This window comes from Microcaecilia unicolor, chromosome 4 (genome assembly GCF_901765095.1).
Source record: "Microcaecilia unicolor chromosome 4, aMicUni1.1, whole genome shotgun sequence".
Taxonomy (NCBI): Eukaryota; Metazoa; Chordata; class Amphibia; order Gymnophiona; family Siphonopidae; genus Microcaecilia; species Microcaecilia unicolor.
This window is the reverse complement of record NC_044034.1, coordinates 120,847,971-120,874,388: the sequence shown is the minus strand read 5'-3', so window position 1 is coordinate 120,874,388 and position 26,418 is coordinate 120,847,971. Positions and strand designations below refer to the sequence as shown.

Here is a 26,418-nt window from a genome sequence, read left to right as displayed (position 1 = left end):
ACTGGCACTGTCTTCCACTTTACCTCATTTAAGGGAGAAAGGGTTACTGGCCCAGACTCCACCACTTGAATTTGCTGTTCACAAGATCCAGCTGGGAGATTGGGTACTGGTCAAGTCCTGGAAAGAGTCCAAGCTACAGCCCTCCTGGGAAGGTCCTTACCAAGCCTTGCTGACCGCTGAAACTGCAGTCAGGACAGTTGAGAAGGGTTAGATGCACTACACCGGGATCAAGGGACCAGTGGAGGCACCTGCAAATTCCCCCGGGTGGACAGTAATAAATACAGAGAATCCTCTCAAGATAAAGATTAAAAGAAAGAAAGACTGAAAATGATGCATGAACAATTCCTAGGAGAGACCTGCTTTGAGCTGGGATGCAGGCCCTGATGATAATCCTGCCTGGGATCCTGTGACCAGGTTTTGTAGACTGTGTGAACCATTAATAGACACTTGGACTACAGGGCCAGGGACATCTATTATAGTGGAAGGGGACATATTATATGGGTGTGCTAAAATAAGGGTGGATGTGGTTGTTCCAGATTTTTATACTTGCTAATGCTATGATGATTTTATACTTGATAAAAAACAATAAACATAACCTTGTTTTTTTGTGTGTGTTTTTTTTGTTTAAACTTTAGGATTAATGAATATTTATAGTTTCTTTAATAAATAAAATAAAAAGTCACGACATAGATTTTAAACCCAAACATTAACATGCAGCCTTGCATGCTGCACTCTTTCAGTCAACATGCAAAAAAAATACATATTAAAAACTGAGGAGTCGGAGTCAGAGTCGGAGGTACCATAAACTGAGGAGTCAGAGTCGGATTCGAAGGATTTTTGTACCGACTCCACAGCCCTGTACAGCCATCACTGATTGAGACTGTGGTGTCCAAAAAATTGACTTTTTCTGGGGAGTAGTCAATTTTGAATCTGATTGTAGGATGGTATGTATTGAAGGAATAATAAAATTGTTTCAGAGTTTCTTCCCCCTCCGTCCAAATCATAAAAATGTCATCGATGTACCGGTAGTATTTTAGAGGTTTGGTCTGGTGTGTATTCAGAAATGTCTCTTCCAGCTCAGCCATAAAAAGGTTGGCATATTGGGGTGCTGTCCTGGTGCCCATTGCAGTGCCCATTATTTGTAGAGAGATATCATTGTTAAAGTGGAAGTAGTTGTGAGTTAAAATGAATTTGATTAATTTTGTAATAGTTTCTGGTGAGTATTGATGGTCCAGTGTGGATTTTTTTTTAGGAGTCTTCCACATGCAGCTATGCCATCCGCATGTGGAATGTTGCTGTATAGTGATTCTACATCCATCGTGACCAGAAGGGTGTTTGGTGGTAATTGTTTGACATTTTTCAATTTATTCAGAAAGTCTGTGGTGTCTTGTATGAAGCTGTTAGTTTTGTGCACGAGAGGTTTCAGAATTCCCTCTATGAGTCCAGATATTTCCTCCGTGAGCGTGCCAATACCTGATATGATTGGTCTGCCCGGGTTTCCAGGTTTGTGGATTTTGGGTAACATGTAGAATGTTACCACAGTCATTCACAAAGGAAAAATATTCAACATAAAGGACTATTTTACATGTTCATCTTCCAATGTGGTATATATCATTCAGTGTAAAAAATGTAACGAAGGATGCTATGTTGGAGAAACAGGCCAGATGCTTAAGACAAGATTCAATCTGCACAGACATCACATGAAAATAGCCGGTGCCAGTCAGGCCCCCACCCCTGTGGGCCAACACTTCACAAGACCAGAACACTGCACCAGTGATTTCACAGTAAGAATACTGAAAGGTAATTTTAAAACAATACAGGAACGCAAGACCTTTGAAATAAGAATGATTGAATATTTTGACACCCAACAAACAGGACTTAATAAGGATCTGGGTTTTCTAACTCATTATAAAACATAAAGCTGTATTTCTCTGTTTATTACCCTCCTCTCACCTACCAACATCCATTCTGTTAGAATATCAATGAAATGTTTTGATGTCCCCATGCATACCCCCACCCTCCCACTCTGACAGACTGTCAAAGTAATGCTTTGATGTTTCTCTCATATATACTATCTGCTACCACATTTGCTTATTTCCGATCTGAGGAAGAAGGGCAACCTTCGAAAGCTAATCAAGAAATGTATTAAGTTACGTCCAAAAAAAAAGGTATCATCTTATTTTCTTTTCCATGTTTTATTTTGTTTGATTTCTATTGATAACCTTTAAGAGTGGACTAACACGGCTACCATACCTCTCACCCTGGTCAGAAATAAGTCTTTTCTCAAGTGTAAGTATGGTAGACCAAAGGATACTTTATTTTACTTTCTTCTCTTCTTCTTTTCTCTTCCCTCTTGATGTTGGTTCTTCGCTGGCCAGCACGTACTTGATATCAGGCTGGAACAACTTGGACTTTATTGAAGGTCAGCTCGTCTGCTCCACACACCTACTATTCTACCTCAACAAACTCAAAGGAGGAAAACCTATTCCCTATGCATAAGCTCAATCGGCTTATAATTATTATTTTTACTAACTACCCAAGTAAACAAAAATATAATTATGAGTCCCTATACTTTAACCCACCCTCAATTAATTCTCCCAAAATGAATTATGGAAACCTCAAGTTGGTATTATAATAATTAAATATGTACCTGAAACCAACTTTTAATTCAGTATTGGTTATATTTATGTGTATATATATTTATTGTACACCAGTACCACACTTAAAAGTAACCAGGCGCTAAACATACACATTATCCATACATGCGCTGCAGTGGAATTACTTTTGAAATAAGTAATTTTCCAGAGAGAAGTTCAGCAGACTTTCACATTAATAAACAGAGCCAGCTGCCCATCCAGAACATCTCTGTGCTCTAGTCATTCTCAGAATGGGTGCTATAACCTTTAAAGTCACACCAGCTTCGAATAAATATTTTCCTTATCTGAGCTTCTCAATACTGCGTTATAATAATACAGGGCCAGCAGTTTACCCGAAGCTCAGACTTTCAATTACACATCTCAGAGCCAAACTCAGCCGCGGGGCTCTTTTAAATTAACTAAACCAGTCTTTACACATATATACCAAGTCAATCCACAGTTTACAATCTTTTACAACTTTTAAGCAATTTTTACACAGTTCTGAACGGACTCTCTCACACACATCCGTCCAGTACCTTAATACCCACCCAACTGACAACTGAAGGCAGTTTAGAATCTTTCTCACCTTCCCCACGGAGCTCAAGCTAGCGTTTTTACATAATATTAAATGCTTCTTAAAACATATACATAGGCAGCATGTTTAATTAATGTAAACTTTGGTACCTTAAGGGCTCCTGTAGCCTGAAAATCTTCCCTTTTTGTCCTGACACGCGCCTCCCGCCTCGCTCTGTCATGAGCCGGCCTCCGCGCGTGCCTTCCTCTGCACCCGGCTCCTCTCCTCCTCATCCTAGCGCGTGCAGTGCTAACATCATCGCTGGCCGCTTACTTAAAAATTAAAAAAATGCTGGGAAAGTACACCGGAGCACTTTCCCAGCCTCTCCGGTCCCATGCCGGTCCGTTATTTTCTTCAGAACCGGCTGTGCACTTTTAAAAGAGCCGGCTTCCTTTAAAAAAAAAAAAAAAAAAATCCTCAGGCCCTGCGTCTAAAACGAGCGTCTGACGTCACTATGTCGACGTCAGACACCGACGCAGGGCCAACCAGAGCCCAAAACACTCCCCAAGCTTTTCCTGGGCTTCCTTTCCTGGGCTTCCCCTCTTCGCCTTCGCTCCTTGATACGGTCGCGCTGTAGCGCCAAAATGCACTGACCACCAGATCCTCTGCCGGACCAGTCCCCGACCCCGCCAACGCTCCGCCAACCCGAAAAACTCCTGCAGCCTAAATCACCGCTGCAGGAGTTGCGACCAAAGCGCCCCCTCTTCACCCTCAGAGCCACCGAGGAACTCACCGCCAACCTCCGCTCCCAACATGGGGCCCCCGGTAAGTTTTAACCCATTATGGGTTATACTACTAAAGCACTCCTCCCCCAACATATAAACTAGATCAGGAGAAAAAACCCAAAGGCACCCCAAATTAGACAAATACAGCAGAAATACTGATTAAGAAAAAAAAAAAAAAATCCAAAAAGGCCCCTCAAAGGTAAATGAAGCTCAGAAGATCTAAGATGGAGGCTCACTGACAAAATTGAACAAGGGTGGGAGGGAGGTAACCCAGAATGGTTCTTAAATTATAAAGAGCAAAAGTGGATTTTTGATTGAGGTACAATGTTCCCTCAAGGGTTGAACTTAGAAGTGATTGGTATTCTCTAGCATAAATTCTGATAGTTCATTGGTTGGGGCTAGCCATCTGATCTGTTAAAAGGTTAGAGTCTGAGTAAATGCCATCTTTGAAATGCAGCAGTAAAAAGATATGCTATGGCAATGAAATAAGTTACGTGGGGCATGCATATATAAATTACTTAGGTACATATTTTAGATATAAGTACTACTACTACTTATCATTCCTATAGCGCTACAAGGCATACGCAGCGCTGTACACCATACACAAAAAGACAAGTGAGAGATTTTGATACTATATATTAAGATTAATTTTAATTTGTTTTAGGACCAGCCTTGACACAGCAGTGCAAAATATGGCCCATGTCGGTTTGGGTCTTAAGCAGATAAGTTCTTAATAAATTTTTATATTATGAAAATTGGGAATGAAAGAGTAAAAAAAGGAAAAAAGGAAAAAAAAATGAATGAATGAATCAATGTATTTGAGTCCTCACAATATTCTTAATTTAGAGCTCTGGGATTGAGATAGAGGTGATTAATAACCCCCACTCAGTATGTAAGTGTGACCTATTCAAGACCTTTGGCAGTATCTAAAGAAACATTCTATTTCATGTATAAAGAGATGTATGTTCCACAACAGCTCAAAAATGTCAAATGAAAACCCCACCTCCCCCAGAGTAAAAACAAGCGTGCAAAATGAATGCTCTGAAGATTAGCTAAGTAACACACCTACTGCACTGCCATAATGGAAGTGTATCTTTTTATGCTTTTCAAGAGAGATTTTATTTTTTCAAATGCACGTGTACTGGCCAGTGGGAACTTACCTGTCTCTGATGCGTTTTGGTTCGCCGATGGAGATGAAGGAACCTATCACAGTCTGTACATAAATTCCCACATACATTACACAAGATAATTGCTGGAGTTTCACCATCATCATGGTTATCACACATTGGCTGAAAAAGATGCAGAAAAATGACCTGTTCAGAAATGTCCAAAACTGACAGTCACAAAGCCCTGAACTAACAGATTGTAAAACACAGGGTGAAGTCCAGCAATAATTATATTTGTTTTAAGCAAAATACAGTTTTAGTATCTGGTTTCTATGTTCCCACTTAGATCAGAAGGAATGTGCTTTCTCTAGCAGCGTTTCCTAACCTCGTTCAAGAGGCACACTTAGACAGGTCTGTTTTTCAGAATAGCTGTAATAAATATGAATGAGATATACATCGAGACTCAGTATATGCAATATTTCTCTTCCGTGTTCAACATGGCGACTGAAAAAAACCCAACTGGATAGGCGTCACTGTAAATGCATTCTCATGATAAAGCATTCATTTTATTATTATTATTTTTTTAATTTTATTTAAACAGTAAGATGGTTAACGTCTGGTACACAAAAAGAAAATAATTCTATGTGCAAGGATCACCAATAAATACAACTGAAGCAACCAATGCAAGATAAGCAAATTCTGCCCTCCCTGGTTGCCTCTTATCCATGGGAGAGCTCTAACACAAGAAAATATTCTTCATACACACCACATTCACAACCTACCCAACTCCTCCCTCCCCCATCTCAAATAATAGGCTCCAATCATCAGTTACAGCAGACATTTGCACAAACCACCACCCAATAAGCAATCCATAATATCCAACAGTATTTCACTTGAAGGAGAGCTAGCAAAGTCAATGTCGTTTGATGAAGGGAGTTTCAGCAGTTTAGTCCAAATCCACTTCCGAGAAAGAGCAGCTTTGCTGCCATGCCAGGTCAGATGCCAAAGCTCAAATTAAGCCAAGTGATGCATTTGACAAACCCAACAGTCAAATGGTGGAGAGTCGTATGCAGTGGTGTGATGGTAAATTTTTAACAACAGGTTCTCTCTCTGGACACAGCCAACCCTGCAATATGGAAGGGGTTGGTGTGGACGAGGGTGTACTGGGGGGGGGGGGGGGGGCAATGCATTCCTCTCACCCCTCCCGTGGGTGCACTAGGCATACTTTTGCTGGCAGGGATGTCGAACCCCGCTAGCCAAATAAATGGACTGCTGCCTCTCCCCACCGCTGGTTTCTGTCTCTGAGCAGCACGCTGAGACTTCTCACAGATGCTCAGAGTATGTGTGAAAAGTCCGAACATGCTGCTCAGAACCAGAAACAAGCAGTGGGGAGCGGAAGCAGTCTATTTATTTGGCTGTAGGGGTTGGCCTCCCTGCCAGCAAAATAAAAGGGAGTTCAAGAGGGGGGGTGCCTGAGCCCAAATTTTGGGAGTGGCTGTTAAAGTAGCCATGGGAGGCCTACTTTAACAAATGGCTCCCAAAATTCTTAAAAACTTAACAAATGGCTCTCATAAGCCGGTGCAAGTTGGCTCTAACACACCATTGGTTGGGGGACTTGCCCAAAGTAACAAGGAGCTGTAGTGAAAATATACTAACCATTAGGCTATTACATATCGCCCCCTCAACTGTCTCTTCTTCAAGCAGAAGAGCCCTAATCTCTGTTATGATTCTGTTGATATTTCTGCTAGTCAGACAGGGGAATGCTTGGGACCGCTCCTGATTGGTCCGTCAGGGGCTGGGCTGATGTCAGTCTGATCTACTTAAGCTCACCCCTCCCGTCAACCCTTACTTTGGCGTTTTCTCCGATTCTGCTGAAGCCTTACCTGTGCTCTGTCTGAGCTATTTGCTCTGTGCTTGTGTGGAGTTGTTCTCCTATGCTGGCTTGCAGTTTTCTATTGCTCTGTTTCTGCCTGCGTGTCTAATTACCTTTCTCACTACACCTGGGTTTCTCTCTTTGGCTCTGGTGCCGTGTGGTGAGTCCCTCCGCGTTCTGTTCCAGTCTGTTTGTTTGCTTCCTTTCAGAGTTTCCTTCCTGCCCTGTTTGTTTCTGCTTGGCAGGTCCTGCCCTTTCTCTCCGTGGGGGTTGTTTGTTTGTTTTTTCATTGTACTCCCAATTACCCGTTGTCTGCAGTGTTCCCTGCTTCTAGTTACTGTCTGTATGCTGGCCATGGTTTAACCCTTTGTCTGCAAAGCTTCTCTGCTTCTGGCAGTTCTGTTTACTGCAGTTCCCGGTGTGACTGGTGCAGTCCTTTCTTCGTTGTATTACCTCCTGTATTACAGAGCCGTGGGCTAGATGCACTAATCAATCGTTACAGCCCTTCCCTTACCAATTCCCTTAGCGAATCGGTAAGGAATGGGCATGCATCAAGGAATAGGAATGCAAATGAGCTGCTCGTTGTAGCTCACTTGCATTCTCTATTCCATCGTTAAACAGTCGTCCGGTCGAGCATGCGCAGAGCAGCCAAGCGTTATGCTGGCTGCTCTGCGCATGCCAACGGACGTCCTTTATGGACGTCCTTCACTATAAAAAAAACTCCCTCTAAAAAGACGTTCTTTTTACAGGCTACAAGCTAATGTACAGTTCAGAGGCGAGAGAATAAAAACTAACCTGACGATACGGAGGAGCCTTCCAGCCCAGAAAATCGGGACGTGAGAGGACACAAATCAAAACTTTTTGGACGTCCCTCTCTCCAGGTCTCTCTCAGCCAATCACAGCGCGTTTAGCTGATACTGGTTAACAGCTAAACGCGCTGGGATTGGCTGAGAGAGACCTGGAGCTGATCAGTTATGCTATTACTTACTTTTTCTGGAGTGCTGTATTTTGTTATGCTGTTTTGATAAATGTTCAATAAAGACGTCATACAACTTAAAAAAGTGGAAAAAAAAATTCAAGTTCTCGTCCTTTTTTTTTTTTAACAAAACTATTAGTGGGATTTGAACTTGCCACCTCTGGATTACAAGACCGGTGCTCTAACCACTCAGCCACAACTGTACTTGCTTGGATGTCCCTCCCTTACTTCCAAGGTCTCTCATTTGAGTGAAGCACGGCCAAAAAGCATGTTTTTATTATTGCGGGGGGGGGGGGGGGGGGGGGGGGAGAGGAGGTCGCCTAAAATGCACATTTTTTTTTTGAAGCGAAGCTTTATTAAAAAAAAAAAAAAAAAATCAAACAGGCTCCGATGCTGCAAGCTCTTTTTTGGACTTCAACCCCGGAATAATAAAAATGTCCTTTTTGGCCGTGCTTCACTCAGCTGAGAGACCTGGAAGTAATGGAGGGACATCCAAGCAAGTACAGTTGTGGCCAAGTGGTTAGAGTACCGGTCTTGTAATCCAGAGGTGGTGAGTTCAAATCCCACTAATAGTTTTGTTCAAAAAACAAAAAGGACGAGCACTTGGATTTTTCCCCCACTTTTTTAAGCTGTATGAAGTCTTTATTGAACATTTATCAAAACAGCATCGGAGCCTGTTTGATTTTAATTTTTTTTTATAGTGAAGAACGTCCATAAAGGACGCTCCTGACGAGCACTTGGCCGTTTTTGCCCCCCGATTTTTTTTTTTTTACATTTTAATAATTTTTCCAATCCCGCGCAGCCCCAACGAGAGGTACAGACCTTTCGTTAGATTTTCCAGCGTTTTGGCAATCGGAAAAGGTTAATGCATCTCATTACAATAGGGTTTCTACACGATTTGCTCATCTGCATTCCATTTTCGTTAGCTGCTACCGTTGTCGGAAAAAAGTCTTTAGTGCATGCCAGGGTTTATTACTTGCTCGTTAATGACTCGTTAAGTTTAGTGCATCTGGCCCCCTGTCCCTTTCTGTGCTGGTGTGTGTGTTAGGCTCTGCACTCCGTCTTGCAGACTTTTCTCTTCCCTGTTTGCTGAGGGTCTCTGCCTACCGTATCTTCTGACAGTCCCTCACTTTCTTTGTGTGTGGTGGGCTAAGGCTTGACGGGTTTCTGTGTATGCTTCCCTTCCTCCTTGATTACCAGCACCGAAGGGGTTGCTGGTGCTCCGGTCCCTGTGGGGGACTCCTCGTTTAATCTCTTTCTCCCCTCCCTAAGTATGACTCGGTTCCAGTTAGGCCGTGAGGCCCACATGCTTGAATTCTGAGTGAATTGGTTCCAGTTAGGCCGTGAGGCCCGCCTGATTGCCCTATCTTCCCTTTTCTGTGGTGAAAGTTAGTTGCTGCGTGTGTGTGTACAGGGCTTGGTAGCTGGGGTAAGTTTAGTGACTGCTTGGCCCGCCCTCGGCCTTGGCCTAACCCCTACTCTAGGCCTCGGCTGGGGCCCAAGAGCTCACAACCAGACTAACAACCTCTTTAGCCTTTCTTTATATGAGAGGAGTTCTATCTTTTTTATCATTTTGGTCATTCTTCTCTGTACCTTTTCTAATTCCACTGTATCATATTTGAGATGTGGTGACCAGAAATGCATACATACTCATGGAGCAATGCAGAGGTATTATGATAATTATTGTTTTATTCTCTGTTCCTTTGCTAATAATTTTTTTTAGTCTTCATTTATTTTATTAATTTTGCAAAATACAAAACATTCAATAAAACCAAACAAAACAAGTACAATGCAAAACTAAACATATGCCAGCATGAGTACATACAAAACCCCTACAGAATATCAAATGGATTACATTATATTACATGTAATATATATATTCCCCCATCCCTCAAGAAAACCCTGCCACAGTGACGCTCCTACACTGATATAGACTATAAAAAGTCAGTTAAGAGGTTCCATAATAATGCATACTTCTCAAATCTAGCTATATACAACACCTCACTAACTATATACTAAACCAACATTGTTCCACCACACATTATAGCTTGCTGAACCAAGGTCTTTCCAATTTTCCAAAATAATCTTAGTAGTCAATGTTAAAAGAAAATCAAAAAGTGGACCCACTTGCTTAGGAGTAATATGGGGAATGTCTACAGATTTGAAGATGACAATTTGAAAAGAAAGTGGAGTAAAAATGTGAAATAAAACCTGGATAGCCTGGACATACAGGTAGCAGGGTTCATCACTTACTTTGTGCTGGACACCCTGCCTGTGCTGCGGATCTCGAAATGGCCCTCCTTGGCCTCCAGGTCATAGCAGAAGGAGGCATCGACGTTCAGCAAGGGTTGACCACTACCCAGTGGCTGCGGAAGCTCCACAGTGGACCCTTGCCCGACAGCTTGTGCAGGTAAATGCAAGTCTGGATGCCCGCTCTCAGCTTCCCCCTGCCACAAGCTCCGATCCAGCCTCAGGTGAAGATCTGGCACCCTGATGGCTGAGCTCTCATCACCTTTCTCCACCTCTGGCATAATGTACCCCTACAGCTCTTAGTCACAACAATGGCAGCAACAGACTCCAAGTCCTCACACAGTACACTTGGGAGCCACATGACTCCAACCCCTCCCCAGGGAGAGTGCGCACTCTGGTAGCTGTAGTTGCGAGCCGGTTGTTGAGCCTGATCAGCTGGGGCAGGAGCGATCCTCCTACACTCCTGCCCACGCAGTCTCCATTCTCTCATACACACTGAAAATGGCTGCCGTTAGCTCCAGGAGCAATCTCATGAAACTGCCACTGAAACTTGTGGCAGTCCTTTCAATATGGAGAAATGAGTGAAGACTGCATAGGAAGAAGCGTAGGGGGATCACTCCTGCCCTAGCTGACGAGCTCAACAACTGGCTCGCAAAATTAAAAAAAAAAACCCAAAAACTAACTACCACTTCTCATGAGCTGGCTCCAGCACACCACTGATCGTATGATAAAGCATTAATTTAACTGTGCAAAAAAAGTGCATAAGTACTTCCAACCTAATTAACTGAATACGCTAGAAACAGCTGTTTATTTTAGTGTGCACAAGTCCTTTTCGAAGTAAAGTCAGTTTAAAAATGAACATAGCACCTCTAAAGAAACCAAACTGTAATCGGTAAGTGATAATACCTTCCATGAACAAAACATTTCTATCCAACCTGAAAGGCCAATACTTATCAAGCATTTTTCCCACTGCAAGATAAAAGAACACTCCTCACAAATCCATACCATACCGAACTGGAATTTTATCTTTGTCTCTAATAGTCAATCATGGACCATCACATACTTTGTAAATTTATTAAGTATAAATACATTCTGGTTGATATTCAAAATGATTTAACTGGCCGGAAATGGCTGCTGACTGGTTAAATTGCTTGTTTGGGGCTATCTGCTAATTTTTAGTGGCACTTAATTGGTTATTGCTGCTGAAAATTAGTGCCTAAGTAAAACTTGGCTATTTAGGGGGCATCCCATGGACGGAGTCAGCAGTTGGCCAGTTAAGTGCCAATACTCAGTACTTAATCAACTAGGGTAACCACATAAATGGGACCACAAAAAAGCCAGAGTCCTATAATTGGGGTCCTTTTACTAAGCTGCGGTAAAATGTGGCCTGTGCTAGTTTGGCTGTGTGAAATTGGCACATACTGGGCCATTTTTTACCGTAGCTGGAAAAAAGGCCTTTTTTTTAAAAAATGGGGAAGTAAATGGCCGTGCGCTATTATGAAAAATAGCACGTGGCTATTTACTGCATGAGCCCTTACCATCACCTGTTTACTTGGCGGAAAGGGCTCACGTGCTACTTGTGCAGTAATCAGGCAGTACGCGCCAATGTGGCCACACTGCCAATTACTGCCAGAAACGTTCCCTGCGGTAGAAAACAGAAAATTATTTTCTAAAGCGGGAAACAGCGAGTGCCAACTTCAAAAATACCGCTGGGCGCACAAGCTACCCTGGCGGTAGTGTCAATTGGCACGCGCTACCCACAAGTTAACTCTACTAAGGCTTAGTAAAAGGGCCCCTTTATGCGGTAACCCATAGTCACTTAAGTTTCTAACTGGCTGTGCGTTAGCCAGTTTGCATAAACCAGACATTCAATGCCAAAGCATGGACATGGCCCAGCATTGAATATCCAGGAAAACAAGCCTGTGATGGTCAGCAAAACGCTCACCGTTGTTGGCTAAATATTTACCCCATTATTTTTACCCTGCATTGTGGGTTAACTTTAATTATTTAAGCTTACAAATGATTTTTCATTGGCTACAATGTCCTTTACTTTACAGATTTTATAATTTCTTACCATTTGTTTCTGCTGTCCATCCTTGCCCATCCATCTACCAGAGGACAAACGATCTACATGGTCCTGATCAAGTACGCAAAGGGAAGCCAGGGCCAACCACAACTGGTTAAAAAATTAATTAATTAAAATAAAGTCATGACACATAACATTCCACAATAAAGATAAATGACTACTAGGACTAAGCAGATGCAGGCTTATGATAGGTCAACTGGTCTCCTGAGTCCAAGGCCAGCCAAACTGGGGTAGGGACCCGACCTCAGGAGTAGGAACCCTTCCAGTGATGCGACTGTCACCAGAATTGTCCTCTAACGATGCAGCTATGTAAAGGCTTAGCAGAACTCCTACAGCTACGGTGAAGGCATAGAACACTCACATCCTGTCTCTTTATGAGTTGAACTGGTGACCCCATACCTATAAAATGCATTGCTAGCTGCTTCATCTGAAATTAAAACTGTTGAATTATTCAGAATTACACAGTAGAGCATTATTAAAAGAGGGATCTACCTCATTAGAAAGGTGCCTCTCCCATTTGAAGGAACCTCTCACATCTGAAGGCACTTGTATTTTGGCCTGTACTACAGGTGTGTAACCAAAAAAACATTAGCATAATACATTATAGGTACTTCACCACAAGAGAGAGCCATTGGTATTTTCTTGTGTTACAAAAAGGCAAGATGCACGTGTAGAGTGGGGGTTCAGACAGAGACGGCTCCATGGTCTGACCTTTTCAATGCTTCTGTAGAGTTGGGAGCAGTTCTAGAGATAGGAGACGGGTGGAAGTAAGGTGGTAGCTGGTAACTACAGGCTAGTTAGTTTGACTTCAGTGTCATGTAAATTAAAGAAGTCAATGCCTAAATAGAGGATATTACTTTAAAATACTTGCTCTCAAGCGTTTAAAAACACTTATCTGTCAGAATTGTAATGTTCAACCCTTAAATAGCTTTCACAGCAGTAGGGTGAATTCATAATCTTCAATGATCCAAGAGGTTTAAACTTTTAAGCCACTGATTCTTTTTAACATTTTTGTAAGCAATATTGCAAAAGGGCTGTCTGGCAAGGTTTGCCTCTTTGTGGACACCACCAAAATCTGCAGTAGGGTAAACACCCTTGATGGTATGGATAACATGAGGAGGGATTTAGTCAAGAATTTGGCAGCTAAGATTTAATGCTAAAAATGCAGGATCATGCATTTGGGTTGCAAAAACCCAAGGGAAAGGTACAGTTAATATGGGAAGTAATACTTCTGTGCACATAAGAAGGGCAGGACCGGGGGGGGGGGGGGGGGGGGGGGGTGATCATATCTGATGACTTTAAGGTGGCCAAACGAATAGAAAAGGCAAAGGCAAAAGCCAGAAGGATGCTTAGGTGCATAGCGACAGGAATGGAGGTTGGGGGGGGGGGGGGAAGGAGATGATAGTTCCTTTGTACAAATCTCTAGTGATACCCCATTTAGAGTACTGTACACAATTCTGGAGATCACACCTTCAAAAAAATATATAAACAGGATGGAGTTGGTCCAGAGGATGGCTACTAAAAAGTCAGTGGTCTTCATCCTAAGGCTTATCAGGACAAAGATTTCTAAAGACATTCTTTGTTACAAAGGTGGGAGTGGGGAAATACGATAGAGATAGTTAAATAGCTCTATGGCATAAATGCAAGGGAGGCAAGTCTTTCGACTAAAAGGAAGCTCAGGAATGAAGGGGCATAGGATCGACTCAGGAGAAATTGGAAATACTTCTTTATGGAAAGGGTGGTGGACATGAGGAATGGCCTTGTGGTTGAGGTGGTGGACAAGACTACTGCTTCTGAATTCAAAAAAGCATGGGACAAAAACATAGGATCTCTACGGGACAGGATACCAGATAGGCCATACGGTCTTTATCTGCAAACAATTTTTATGTTTCCTTTAATGCAATGCTAAGCACAGAGATCAAAAAGTTTGATTTTAATCTCATTGAGACCACAAGAGCCTTTTCTGTGCACAATATCCCTTAAGTGTGTTTTTTTTTTTTTTGTAAATACTATGTGGCACATCGTAATGGCTTTTCTTCATTAGCCATTCTTCCTTTCCAGGCTATATTTCTGGCGTCATCGTCAACATTTTCCCCAGTTTTAGCCAGAAACTTCTAGTTCTTAAAAGTCATCTTAGGCCTCACAATGACCTTCCTCAGCAGTTTCTTTTACCTATTACTACGGACTCTGGAGGGACTGCCTGATTGAGACAATGTCTTGGTGGTTCCAAACCGCATCCACTCTACAATGGTAGACCCGACTGTACCCCAAGGGATATTCAAACACACTCACATTTCCTTACAGCCTCTTCCCAATCTGTACCTGTGAATAACTTTATCCTGGACTGTTTTTGGCAGCTGTTTTAGACCACTGATTCTTGATTCTTTATCCAGGCATATACAGATCAGCTGTACTTCCTCTCCAAGATACTTGAACGCGCCGTTCACAGCCGCTGCCTTGATTTTCTCTCCTCTCATGCCATCCTCAATCCGCTTCAATCCGGCTTTCACCCCCTACACTCGACAGAAACGGCACTATCTAAAGTCTGCAATGACCTGTTCCTCACCAAATCCAAAGATCACTACTCCATCCTCATCCTCCTCGACCTATCCGCCGCTTTTGACACTGTCAATCACAACTTACTTCTTGACACACTGTCCTCTTTTGGGTTCCAGGGCTCTGTCCTCTCCTGGTTCTCCTCTTATCTCTCCCATCGTACCTTCAGAGTACACTCTCAAGGTTCATCCTCCACCCCTATCCCGCTCTCTGTTGGAGTTCCTCAGGGATCTGTCCTTGGACCCCTTCTTTTTTCAATCTACACCTCTTCCCTGGGCTCCCTGATCTCATCTCATGGTCTCCACTATCATCTTTATGGTGACGACACCCAGCTTTATCTCTCCACACCAGACATCACTGCGGAAACCCAAGCCAAAGTACCGGCCTGCTTATCCAACAATGCTGCCTGGATGTCCAACCACCACCTGAAACTGAACATGGCCAAGACCGAACTTATTGTCTTCCAACCCAAGCCCACTTCTCCTCTCCCTTCACTATCTCAGTTGATAACACCCTCATCACCCCCCGTCTCATCTGCCCGCAACCTCGGTGTCATCTTCGACTCCTCCCTCCCCTTCTCCGCGCATATCCAGCAGATAGCCAAGACCTGTCGCTTCTTCCTCTATAACATTAGCAAAATTCGCCCCTTCCTCTCTGAGCACACCACCCGAACTCTCATCCACTCTCTCATTACCTCTCGCCTTGACTACTGCAATCTACTCCTCACTGGCCTCCCACTTAGCCATCTATCCCCCCTTCAGTCCGATCGGAACTCTGCTGCACGTCTTATCTTCCGCCTTGACCGATATACTCATATCACCCCTCTCCTCAAGTCACTACACTGGCTTCTGATCAGATACCGCATACAGTTCAAGCTTCTCCTACTAACCTACAAATGCACTCGATCTGCAGCCCCTCCTTACCTCTCTACCCTCATCTCCCCTTACGTTCCTACCCGTAACCTCCGCTCTCAAGACAAATCCCTCCTTTCAGTACCCTTCTCCACCACCGCCAACTCCAGGCTCCGCCCTTTCTGCCTCGCCTCACCCCATGCTTGGAACAAACTCCCTGAGCCCATACGCCAGGCCCCCTCCCTGCCCATCTTCAAATCATTGCTCAAAGCCCACCTCTTCAATGTCGCTTTCGGCACCTAACCACTACACCTCTACTCAGGAAATCTAGACTGCCCCAACTTGACATTTCAACCTTTAGATTGTAAGCTCCTTTGAGCAGGGACCGTCCTTCTTTGTTAATTTGTACAGCGCTGCGTAACCCTAGTAGCGCTCTAGAAATGTTAAGTAGTAGTAGTAGTACTGTACTACAGTGGATGAACACATGTGGGCTTTATTTGACTTAATATGGGTCTCAAAACAATTTTTGGAAATTAATTTGGATGCACTATAGCAAAGGGAATGAAGACATACATAATTAAAGAGTCTTGACAGTATCTGCAACTAGTTTTAAAAATATTTCTATAACTGTTTTCCCCACGTTGAAAGTGCAGAGCAAGTTGTACTGTTTGGGATCTTGTAAACTGGATTGGCCACTGCTGGAAACAGGATGCTGGGCTTGGTGGATCTTTGGTCTGTCCCAGTATGGCAATTCTTACGTATTTATGAAACTATTTTAATTGATTCTGAATTGTATTTTTTTTTAGAATGCAAAATTTTAAAAATGTACAAGGCTTTTTACAAAGCACCATATATACATGTATATATATATATATAAGTAGCGCTACAAAACAGTGCCCTCAATAGTATTTCAAATTATCAGTAATATAATCGTGAAGAATACACAGCTCAATTGATATTACTGAATGTTATCTCTTCAGATTTTCAGAAGTAGACCCAAAGATTCATTAATCACCATTATAAAAATTGATACAAGCTGTTATACTATTTTACCTCTCAGCTGACAAGAAAAATTAAGAATATGAAGTATATATTTCTTTATTACGGATATAGAGGCTTTTTGCTCAACTGCTGATTCAAATAGATGAAAAGAAATATATTCTAAAAACCTAAGAAAAAAAGGATAAATACCCAGAAACCACACATAAAACAGTGTGATGGTGATTAATGAATCTTTGGGTCTACTTCTGAAAATCTGAAGAGATAATATTCAGTAATATCAATTGAGCTGTATATGTATATATATATATAGATAGATATACATGTATATATATGTATAGTTTCTCTCCTTCAGTTTCACACTTGTACAAATGGCATGAACAGGAAAACTTGACAATTTTCTAAAGTTATGCAGAATATAGCATCTGTTGCTGCTATGCAGATTATTAAAAATTACTTCCCGTAAGTTTTTCCAGACCCACTTCAAAACCTCAACTCTAATTTAAAATTTTTGATACAGCTATACTAGCAAATGCATTTTTCCAGTACAGTTAACCTATAGTATTGTTATTGCTTAAACAAATTTGATTATTTCTAGTACTGTTAGCTGGTGGGGAAAAGGGAGGGGCTGCAATTTCCCATACTTCTAAGTGCAGTCATGTCGCCTGGAAATTCATTTTCTATTCAAAGTTTGAAAATATTTGGAATTGGGCTTTAAATTGGTTGGCTACGATTTAAAAAGTTTAGTTATTTTTATAATGAATTTTCATGACAACATAAAATGTTTGGACATTTAGGGCCCTGTTTACTAAAACGTGCTAGCGTTTTTAGCTTGCAATAACCCTAAATACACATATATTCCTATGGGAGTCTCTAGCATTAGCCCGCTCTAAAAATGCAGCTTAGTAAACAGAGACCTTAGAAAATTAAGCAATTGTATGCATCTTTCAGATGGAATCCATAAGTTATACAGTACACTGCAGTTTTACATTGGGTGGGGCATATTCCCTAAATAAATCTAGCTTGTTTTAGATAGAGCCGTAAAGTTCTTGTGGTACATGGCATAAACGTTTATCATCTTCATTTGTGCACAGAAAGCAAGTGAGGTACTTACTCTGGTTGTGGCAATACATCGTTCAGGCGATCGATATTCTTCTTCCATTTTGGTCAGTGCAATGATCGTTTCTGCAATGGCATTTTTTGTCACACGAGACCAGGTTTCAGACAGATGCCCCTAAAGGAACAGGATGCAGAGTGTTACAGAACTCTACCTATCCAACCAATAAACTCAAGTAGTTAAGGTACTTAGAAGAATATCTGAGACTTAGTAAATTACTAAAGGCTTTTCTATTAAGTATATACCTTATCAAAAGACAATAAATTAATGTTGCTGTCTCTTTTATTTGTTTCAACATAATACTCTAGCCTAGCTTCATGACAAACACACAATTATTCCCAATATGCTAAAATGATTGGGGGGGGGGGGGGGGGGTTGTTTTAATGTAAGCCACATTGAACCTGAGCTAATAATATCTAGGCAACTATTCACAAAGAAATACGATATGATACTTATAGACTGTCAACTCCCAGTAAATTGGTGCAAAGCAACAAAAAACAAAATATACTAGTTAAATATATGATTTCTGAAAAGGTGAAATTAGATCTTACCTGCTAATTTTCTTTCCTCAGCGACCCTCCAGACCGGTCAAGATGCATGGGTTATGCACTCCTACCAGCAGAGGGAGACTGAGAAAACACTGAGCTTTGGATACTGAATATATAACCTGTGCAGTACACCCACTAGCCAGTATTTTCTCAGTCTCAGCAGAGGTAGAAGGACAGCCTGTGCAGTCTTCACTGGTCTGGTGAGGTAGTTTTGCTCATAGGAAATAATAATTGGGTTGTTTGTTCCAAATTGGTTCATTCTGTGTCTCCCTGTACGTGGATAATAAAAAAACAAAAAAAACGAAGTGTGCTTCTGGACCCTGGGTCCGGTGGGGCCCAGTGTTTCCCCTGGGGTGTTACACCTGTGTTGCGGGTCCCTCCCCCTATGCTGCTCTCCATTTCTGAATCAGTGGCAGCTCTGTGCCTCGGCTGCTTTCTCTGTACTGGAGCCTTGAGTGCCTCACAATTTTCAGATGCCAGCAGTGTTCTGAGCCTTTAAGAGCCTTTTATTATTTATTTGGTGCGGAACGGGAGTTCAGTTCCTTGCACTAGACGGGACAGCAGTGTGAATTTGCTATAACAGGGTATTTGGCGCGAAGGCGGACTGTGTGTTTATTTTATTATGACCGGCAAGCTGCTTCGATGTCGCGCCTGTTCGTGGCGGGGGTTAAAGACGGCGGGCGGTCAGTGTCGCCTTTGTGGAGAGCCTAAACAGTCGATTTTGGCTCCCCCCGTGTTGGCCGCGGAAGTTCCGACGGGATCGCCGGTTTCAGTGTCAGCGGGAACGCAGGCAGGCGCGATGTCAGCGGTTACAGTTTCGGCGGGAACGGCCGCCATTTTGAGTCAAGCGCGATCCGCAGATGCGCCGAGTGTGGGGCCAGCTTCCTCCGTTTTAGGGCAGAAAGTTCCCTTGGAGGGCTCAGGAAGTGTCGGTTTTCCTCCAGAATTTGTGTGGACCCTGTTCCAAGCCTGGAAGTCCGGGCCTCCTCAAGTGGAGGAGGGTCATGGTTCTATGCTGACTAAAAGACCAAGGTTAGAATGGTCAGAAGATGGGGACTGTTTGTCTCAGCTGGGTTCGGAAGACCCACTACGTATTGAGGAGGTAGAGGGGTTTGAAGGCTCTCGTGACCTTATTGACTTATTGATGCCTTACCTGGTGAGGACCCCTCTGTTGTCAGAATCTTCCATAGGGATGAGCTTGCGGAGCTCATAGACCAGGTCACGGTGACACTTAAGTTTGAGCCTGAGGTGCCCGTGGGTGAATCTGGACAGGACCCTTTGGTAAAGGGTATTCACAGTAAGGCGCGGTCCTTTCCTATGAACAAGGACCTCCGGGAGATGATTTCTCAGGAGTGGAAGTCACCGGATGCTCCATGCAAGGTCTCTAAGGCAATGGCGCGGCTCTATCCTCTTCCTCAGCAGGACAAAGATTCCTTTAAGGCCCCTACGGTAGATGCAGTGGTTACAGCAGTGACTAGAGCGACGGCTATCCCGGTAGACGGCGGAGCCGCTCTCCGCGACCCCCAGGATAGGAGGGTTGACGCCTTTCTTAAGCGTAGTTTTGATTTGTCGGCGCTCGCGCTCCAGGCCTCTGTATGTGGGGGCCTGGTAGCCGGAGCATGTTTTCGCTGGGCCAAGAAACTCCTTGATGAGTCAGTGGAGGTTGGGGCCTCCGGAGTTCATGAGTTAGCCAAGCTCGCTGTTATGATTGGGGTCTGAACCCCTCTCAAACTTACCTCTTTCCTGGGAGTCAGCTTCTTAGCTGGCTTCTGTTTCTTTCTCTGTCCTTTCTGAGCTGGCTCTGTCTCTCTGTGCCGGCTGCTGCCAGCATGGGGCTAATTGTCTCTTCACTGCAGCTGTGGGTGTAGTCTGAGTTGCTCTAACACTCTTTGGATGTACTGGCTTCAAGTGTTTCACGGTGTTGCATTGATGTGGGTTGGGCCTCTCGGGGTTTGAATGTGTTCTGCCTGGCTCTAGGGAGAGTGACATCATCTGGGAGGGCCTTGATAAGGAAGTGGGTTCTTTCCTTCAGGGCCTTCGCAACGTTTGCTTCTGGCTACTTGCTTTAGGTCCAGGTTAGTTTAGTGCAGTGTGCACTTGTGACTTGTGTGTTTGACTTACCTGTTTTTCCCTTTTGTTACGGTGAGTAGTACTGCTGTTGGTGCAGTGCTGGAGTTTGGGGCTGGGAGCACCCTTGTTAGTAAGTGTTTAGGAAGCACCTTTTGTTGTTTGGGTATCTGGCTTTCCTGCTTGTTTTCTTGTGCTTTCCCCGCTTTTCCTCGTGACCTGTGTTTAGCTGCTGTAGCTTGGTGCTTAGGAAGTACCAGTGTTAGGTCTGGCATCTGTCTTCCCTTCCTTTTCCCTTGTGGTTTCCCTGCACTTCTGTTAGTGTAGGGCGTAGGGGCACCCCTGTTAGTTTCTGTTAGGAGCACTGCTGTTAGTGGAGGGCTTAGGAGCTTTTCTGTTGGTGCTGGCCTTAGGAACACTTTTTGGTCACTTTAGGAGTTAGGTGCACTTCAGTTACAGCTTGTTCTAGTCCTGGCCCCTGTGTCGTCCAGTAAGTCCTGCCGGCTACTCGAACCCATGAGCTCAACTCCTGGGGGGCTTAGTAGCTAAGTGCAGGTGAAGCTGTGTGGACCAGTCCAGTGTGCTCCAGTCCAGTGTTCCAGTCCTGTGTCCTCCAGTCTGGGGGACCAGTCCAGTGTGCTCCAGTCCGGTGTGTGTTCCAGTCTGGTGCACTCCAGTCCAGTGTGTTCCGGTCCGGGGGATTGCAGTCCAGTGTTCCAGTCTGGGGGATTCCAGTCCATGTGTTCCAGTTCGCTGGGCAGTGCCTGCAGTCCCTGCCGGTGTGCTTACCCAGTGTTGGTTGGTGGGTTTTGCCTGCTGCTGTCGCTCCTCGTCAGCAGCCCAAGGGCTCACGTTTGCTCCAGAGCCCAGCCCCGCGGGCTCTGAACCTGAGAACCTGACACTCGAGATGGGTTCGTCTTTCTTGTCGGATGCCCTTTATGATTTGTTGAGGGCGTCCGCCAAGAATATGGCTATGATAGTTGGAGCGCTTAGTGCCCTATGGCTGAGAGGTTGGGTCGCAGATGCGGCTTCTAAAGCGAAGTTGTGTTCTCTTCCCTTTAAGGGAACCATGCTCTTTGGTGAGGATTTGGACAATTTAGTGAAAGGCCTTAGTGATGCTAAGGTTCCTCGCCTCCCGGATTTACATCCCAAGTCGGGAACCAGGGGGTGTCTGCTCGTAGTCGTTTTGCTGAGGCCCAGCGGTATAGGCCGGGACGGACTAGTGGGTCTTTTAGAGGCCGTTTTTTTCAGCGCACCCAGTCCTTTCGAGGGAATCGTCGCGGAGGGCGTGACTTTGCCTCGAGAGGGCAGTCTTCCGGACGTAATGTGCAATGAAGGTGTGCGGACCCAGGCTCTGGTACGGGTAGGGGCTCGGCTGAGTTGGTTTTACCAGAACTGGGTCCAAATCACGTCCGATCAGTGGGTTCTCGAGGTGATTCGAGATGGTTATGCGCTGGAATTCGAAGAGTCGCCTCCCGAGAGGTTTCTGGAGTCCCCGTGTCATTCAAGAATCAAGAGAGCAGCAGTTCAAGACACGTTGCGTCGTCTTCTCGCCTTGGGAGCAGTGGTTCCTGTTCCTCTCGCGCAGCGATGCTCAGGGTGCTATTCGATCTATTTTGTAGTACCAAAGAAGGAGGATGCCTGGCGTCCTGTGTTGGATCTCAAGGGAGTCAATTCAGTGCTCAAGGTTCCCTCTTTTCGCATGGAGACGTTGCGGTCCGTTATTGTCGCGGTTCGGCAGGGAGAGTTTCTGACATCGCTGGATTTGACGGAAGCTTATCTTCACATTCCCATTCGGACGGCGCATCAGCGTTTTCTGCGCTTTGCGGTCTTAGGAAAGCATTTTCAGTTTTGTGCTCTTTCCTTCGGGCTAGCAACAGCTCCCTGCACCTTTTCCAAGGTCATGGTAGTAGTGGCGGCGGCATTGCGGAGACACGGCGTTTTGGTGCACCCGTATCTGGACGATTGGTTGATTCCAGCCAAGTCTCAGTCGGAGAGCAAAGTGGCTACAGCGCGAGTGGTAGCCTTGCTGGAATTGCTTGGTTGGGTAGTGAAAGACAGATTTTCAAACCTTTACGAAAAGGTTGGCATTGTTCTAAGTTTAATAGGTAATGAACACCAAAATTGAATAGCCTGATATACAAAAGTTGACTGCAAAGAGCTTTTATATTTAGTTCTGTAAAATGATGGAAAATAAAGAAGCCGAGAATCCCATGCCCTAGGGATGGTAGATGACAACAGAAAAGAAAATAGACTTGCTAGATAATCAGGGCAAGAGCATTAAAAAAATCTTGTAAACCCAACAAGCCAACTTAAAAGATACTCAGGCTTTTATAGGAAGCCAATGCAGTAGACAATGACACGGGGACTTGTGGTAATTCACGGTAAAAGTTTTTGCTTACCAAGGTTTACTGTGGGTGCGGGAGAAAAATTTTATTGCACCGCAGGAGCAATAAAAAGCATTGCTCCCGAGAAAAAAATAAAATCCACGATTAAGGCGAGTCTGGCATCTCCTCCCTCCTTCCTTTGTTCTTCCCTCCCTTACCTTCCTCCTTGTCGCAATGCAAGGAGATTCCCCATAGGCCTGCTCGGGGACCTTCCCTCCTCTGCTGACTCCCGTCTTCTGATGCAACTTCCTGTTTTGCGAAACAGGAAGTTACAGCAGAAGAGCTGGGTTTGAGGAGCTTCATGGTTGGGCCACTATGCTCCGGGGCTCTGCTGCTCTTCCTCAGCGCCGCTCCATCCTCTGCTGGCTGTGGTCACGGCTGCAGGAAGTGGTGGCGGATGGCGCTTGAACTGACTGGACGGGAACAGCGACCTGCCACCACTGCCGCACAAGGAGTTAACTGGGAACAGGAGACGGAGTGAGAGGGGGCCTGCCGCACAAGGAGGTAATTGGGAACAGGAGATGGAGTGAGAGGGGGGCCGCCGCATAGGGAGGTGATTGGGAACAGGAGACGGAGTGAGAGGGGGGGGCTGCCGCATAAGGAGGTAATTGGGAACAGGAGACGGCGTGAGGTGGGGGGGGGGGGGGGGGGCTACTGCACAAGAAGGTTAAATTGAATACAGGAGATGGGCCTGTATTTCTAACAGTAAGCAGCCAGTCAACTTTAGGGTAGTGAAGTGGAGGGGGGAGAAGAAGAGGCTGTGATAGCAGTTCAGGCCAGAGGCAAATGCAGAGTACTCAGTTTGAGGAGGGTCCTCCAAAAATATCTCCAAACATAAACAGAAGCAACATCCATCATTCTTACACAAAACCTTTCTTTGAAAAATCTTCCCTCCCTCTGGACACTGAGAATGTAGTCTTGTAAGGGGGGAGGGGAGACGCACGCAAGTTTTTTTGAACCGTGTTCTGTATTGGTTGTGATTTATAAAATGACAGTTGTACAGAATATTGTTTCTTTTTATACTTTAATAAAATGATTTAAATATAAAGTCTTGTTTGAGGCTTCCCCAGATGGGATCAGACAGAGTTCGCGGGGGACAAACCTTGTCCCTGCATCATTCTCTACAATGCAGTCCTATCAGACATGGCATGGCATTGTCAAATATCAGCTTTGCTGCAGTGTTTTGCAAGATCTGTAATCTAGCAATAGAAGAAGCAGATAAGTAGAATAAAATTATAGATTGAACCAGCATACAAAATGTTTTTCAGTAAACAATGAACGACCATTCCTAAGTTCAATTAAAAAAACCCCCAAAACAATAAAAATGCTTTAACTACCGCTTTTACCTGAGGTACCAATGGTAAAGAGGTGTCTAGATAAACACCAAGAATCTCTGAAACCTTCTCAATCTTCAAAGTTAAATCATTGGTAATAAAACTCTTTAGGAATTAGGGACCCGTTACGATGCAACCACAAAGCTTGGTTTTATCTGAGTTCAATTTGAAATCATATGCAGTGCTTTGTTTTTCAATACTTTGTATACAATAAGAAAAACAAGATATGTCATCCTCTATCGAAATAAGTAAAAACATATCATCAGCATATGAGAAGAAAAAACAAACAAAATAATACAAGTTATACATAGCTCTGGGGGACACCACAAGGTGGACTCCAATTGGCTGAAAGCTTATTGGTCATTTTAACTCTATAATGCCTATCCTATATAATAAAACGCACCTCCAACATTCTGAAGCTGACTGCATGGCTGAGGCATTCTTGCTCTCTATATCCATCTCCTGAATTGACATCACGTACTTCCGGGTTCATCACAAGCAGAAGTGACCAACCACACGAGGTTTCTCGGCTTCAGAATGTTGGAGGTGCATTCTATTAAATAGGATTGGTCAGTTCCTTGAAGCACAGCCAGAGCTCAGCGTCCTGCACAGTAATGCTCAAACTCCAGAGAGAGAGAGGGGGGGAGGTCTCTCTCTCACACACACTCTCTCTCTCTCACAGTCAATGTCTTGCTCTCTCTCACTCTCACACACTGTCTCTCACACACTCTATGTCTCACACTGTATCACATTCACTCTCTATGTGTCACACAGTCACTCACACACTCTCTTGGTCTCATACACTCAGTCTCACAGAGAGTCTGTGTCTCACACTGTCTCTCACATACGCACTTGCACACACACTCATTCTCACACACACACTCTCCTTCACAGACACACTCACATCCAGACTCACTGTCTCTCTCTCTCTCTCACACACACACTCGCACATTCGCTCTCTCTCACACACAGTCACTCTCACATACACTCTCTCAAACATACACACTCCGAGGAAAACCTTACTCGCGCCCGTTTCATTTGTGTCAGAAACAGGCCTTTTTTAACTAGTGAATTAAGAATTCGTCCAACTGACAATTAACTGATTATGAAGAGCAGATTTTTTTTTTTAATCATTTAGTCACTCACCTATCCAAATCTGAGCAGTGTGTTATAATTCAGGCATTGTAAGCATTCCCCTAACACTCAGCACAGGGCACTAGATTCTTTGCAGGCTGCAACATCTATATCAGTCCAATGAAAGGAATCACAACCTGAACATAATCTAGCTTTTCCATGACTAACAGGCTATTTGCTCTGCATTAGCACAGACACTTAAAATTACAGTGTGTTATTTTAAAAATCAGTCCTTTTTGATACTTTCACTTGGCACCAGGGGTGTAGCCAGACTTCGGTGGGAGGGGATCCAGAGCCCGAGGTGAGGGGGACACATTTTGACCCCCCCCGGCGCCGCCGACCCTCCACGCCATTGCCGACCCCCCCGCCATTGCTGACCCCTCCCCCCACCGCCGCCATCAACTTTGATGACCCCTGCCACCGACCCTCTCTCCCGCCGCTGACCCTCTCGACCCCCCTCCCACCGCCGAAGCCTTGCAAGATTGGGGTCTCCTGCCAGCAAAGGTAGCCCACGGCGACGGCCGGGGAGGGTCGGCGGCGAGAGGGTCGGCAGTGGGAGGAGGGGTCGAGATGGTCGTCGGCAGGGGGGTCCAGGCCCCCGTGGCCCCACGTAGCTACACCACTGCTTGGCACTTTGGGAATCTGGTTTCTGATGTCATCAAAAGAATGCAAACATTGCAATAGAAAAGCATAAGAACAAAAGGAAACAACTTTTCTTTTTTTTGGTGTGTGCTGTGAACAATTACATTAAAATTCTAATTAAAAAAAAAAGTCTTAGACATCTCTGGAGCTATATGTTAATCAAGTAGCACATCCAGAACAGAAACTTACTGCTGCCATGTCTTTGATTAATTTAATTATGATCTCGGAAATCTGTGTAGGGGTTGAACCTTTCATCCACCAGTGACTTTCACCTCGACGAATGGAACTGCAAAAATAAGAAGGTAAATAAAAACTTAAATCTGTCGGAATGATTATGTTACAAATAACAGGACAGAAAAATCAAAAATGTGTCCAAACATTTAATATGACCACAAAAAATACTATACCAAAAACATTCAAAGTTTGTGGACAAAAATGATTAAATCACAAACTTTCCTCAAAAAGAACCATCGTAAACTCATAAATAAATTTATATAGTGTCCCAAACATCATATAGTCATAAACATGTTGTATTATAATTTTATCTTTCTTTTTCT

General features: G+C 44.1%; 1 protein-coding gene across 1 annotated transcript in view; it reads right to left on the bottom strand.

Moving 5' to 3' along the window:
* The window catches only part of MYCBP2 (MYC binding protein 2), a 937,772-nt gene that overhangs the window by 88,796 nt on the left and 822,558 nt on the right, over positions 1-26,418 (bottom strand). The window contains 4 exon segments of the mRNA XM_030200587.1: positions 5,096-5,224; positions 12,215-12,316; positions 17,747-17,866; positions 26,051-26,147. Coding sequence (XP_030056447.1) covers positions 5,096-5,224; positions 12,215-12,316; positions 17,747-17,866; positions 26,051-26,147 — 448 coding nt within the window.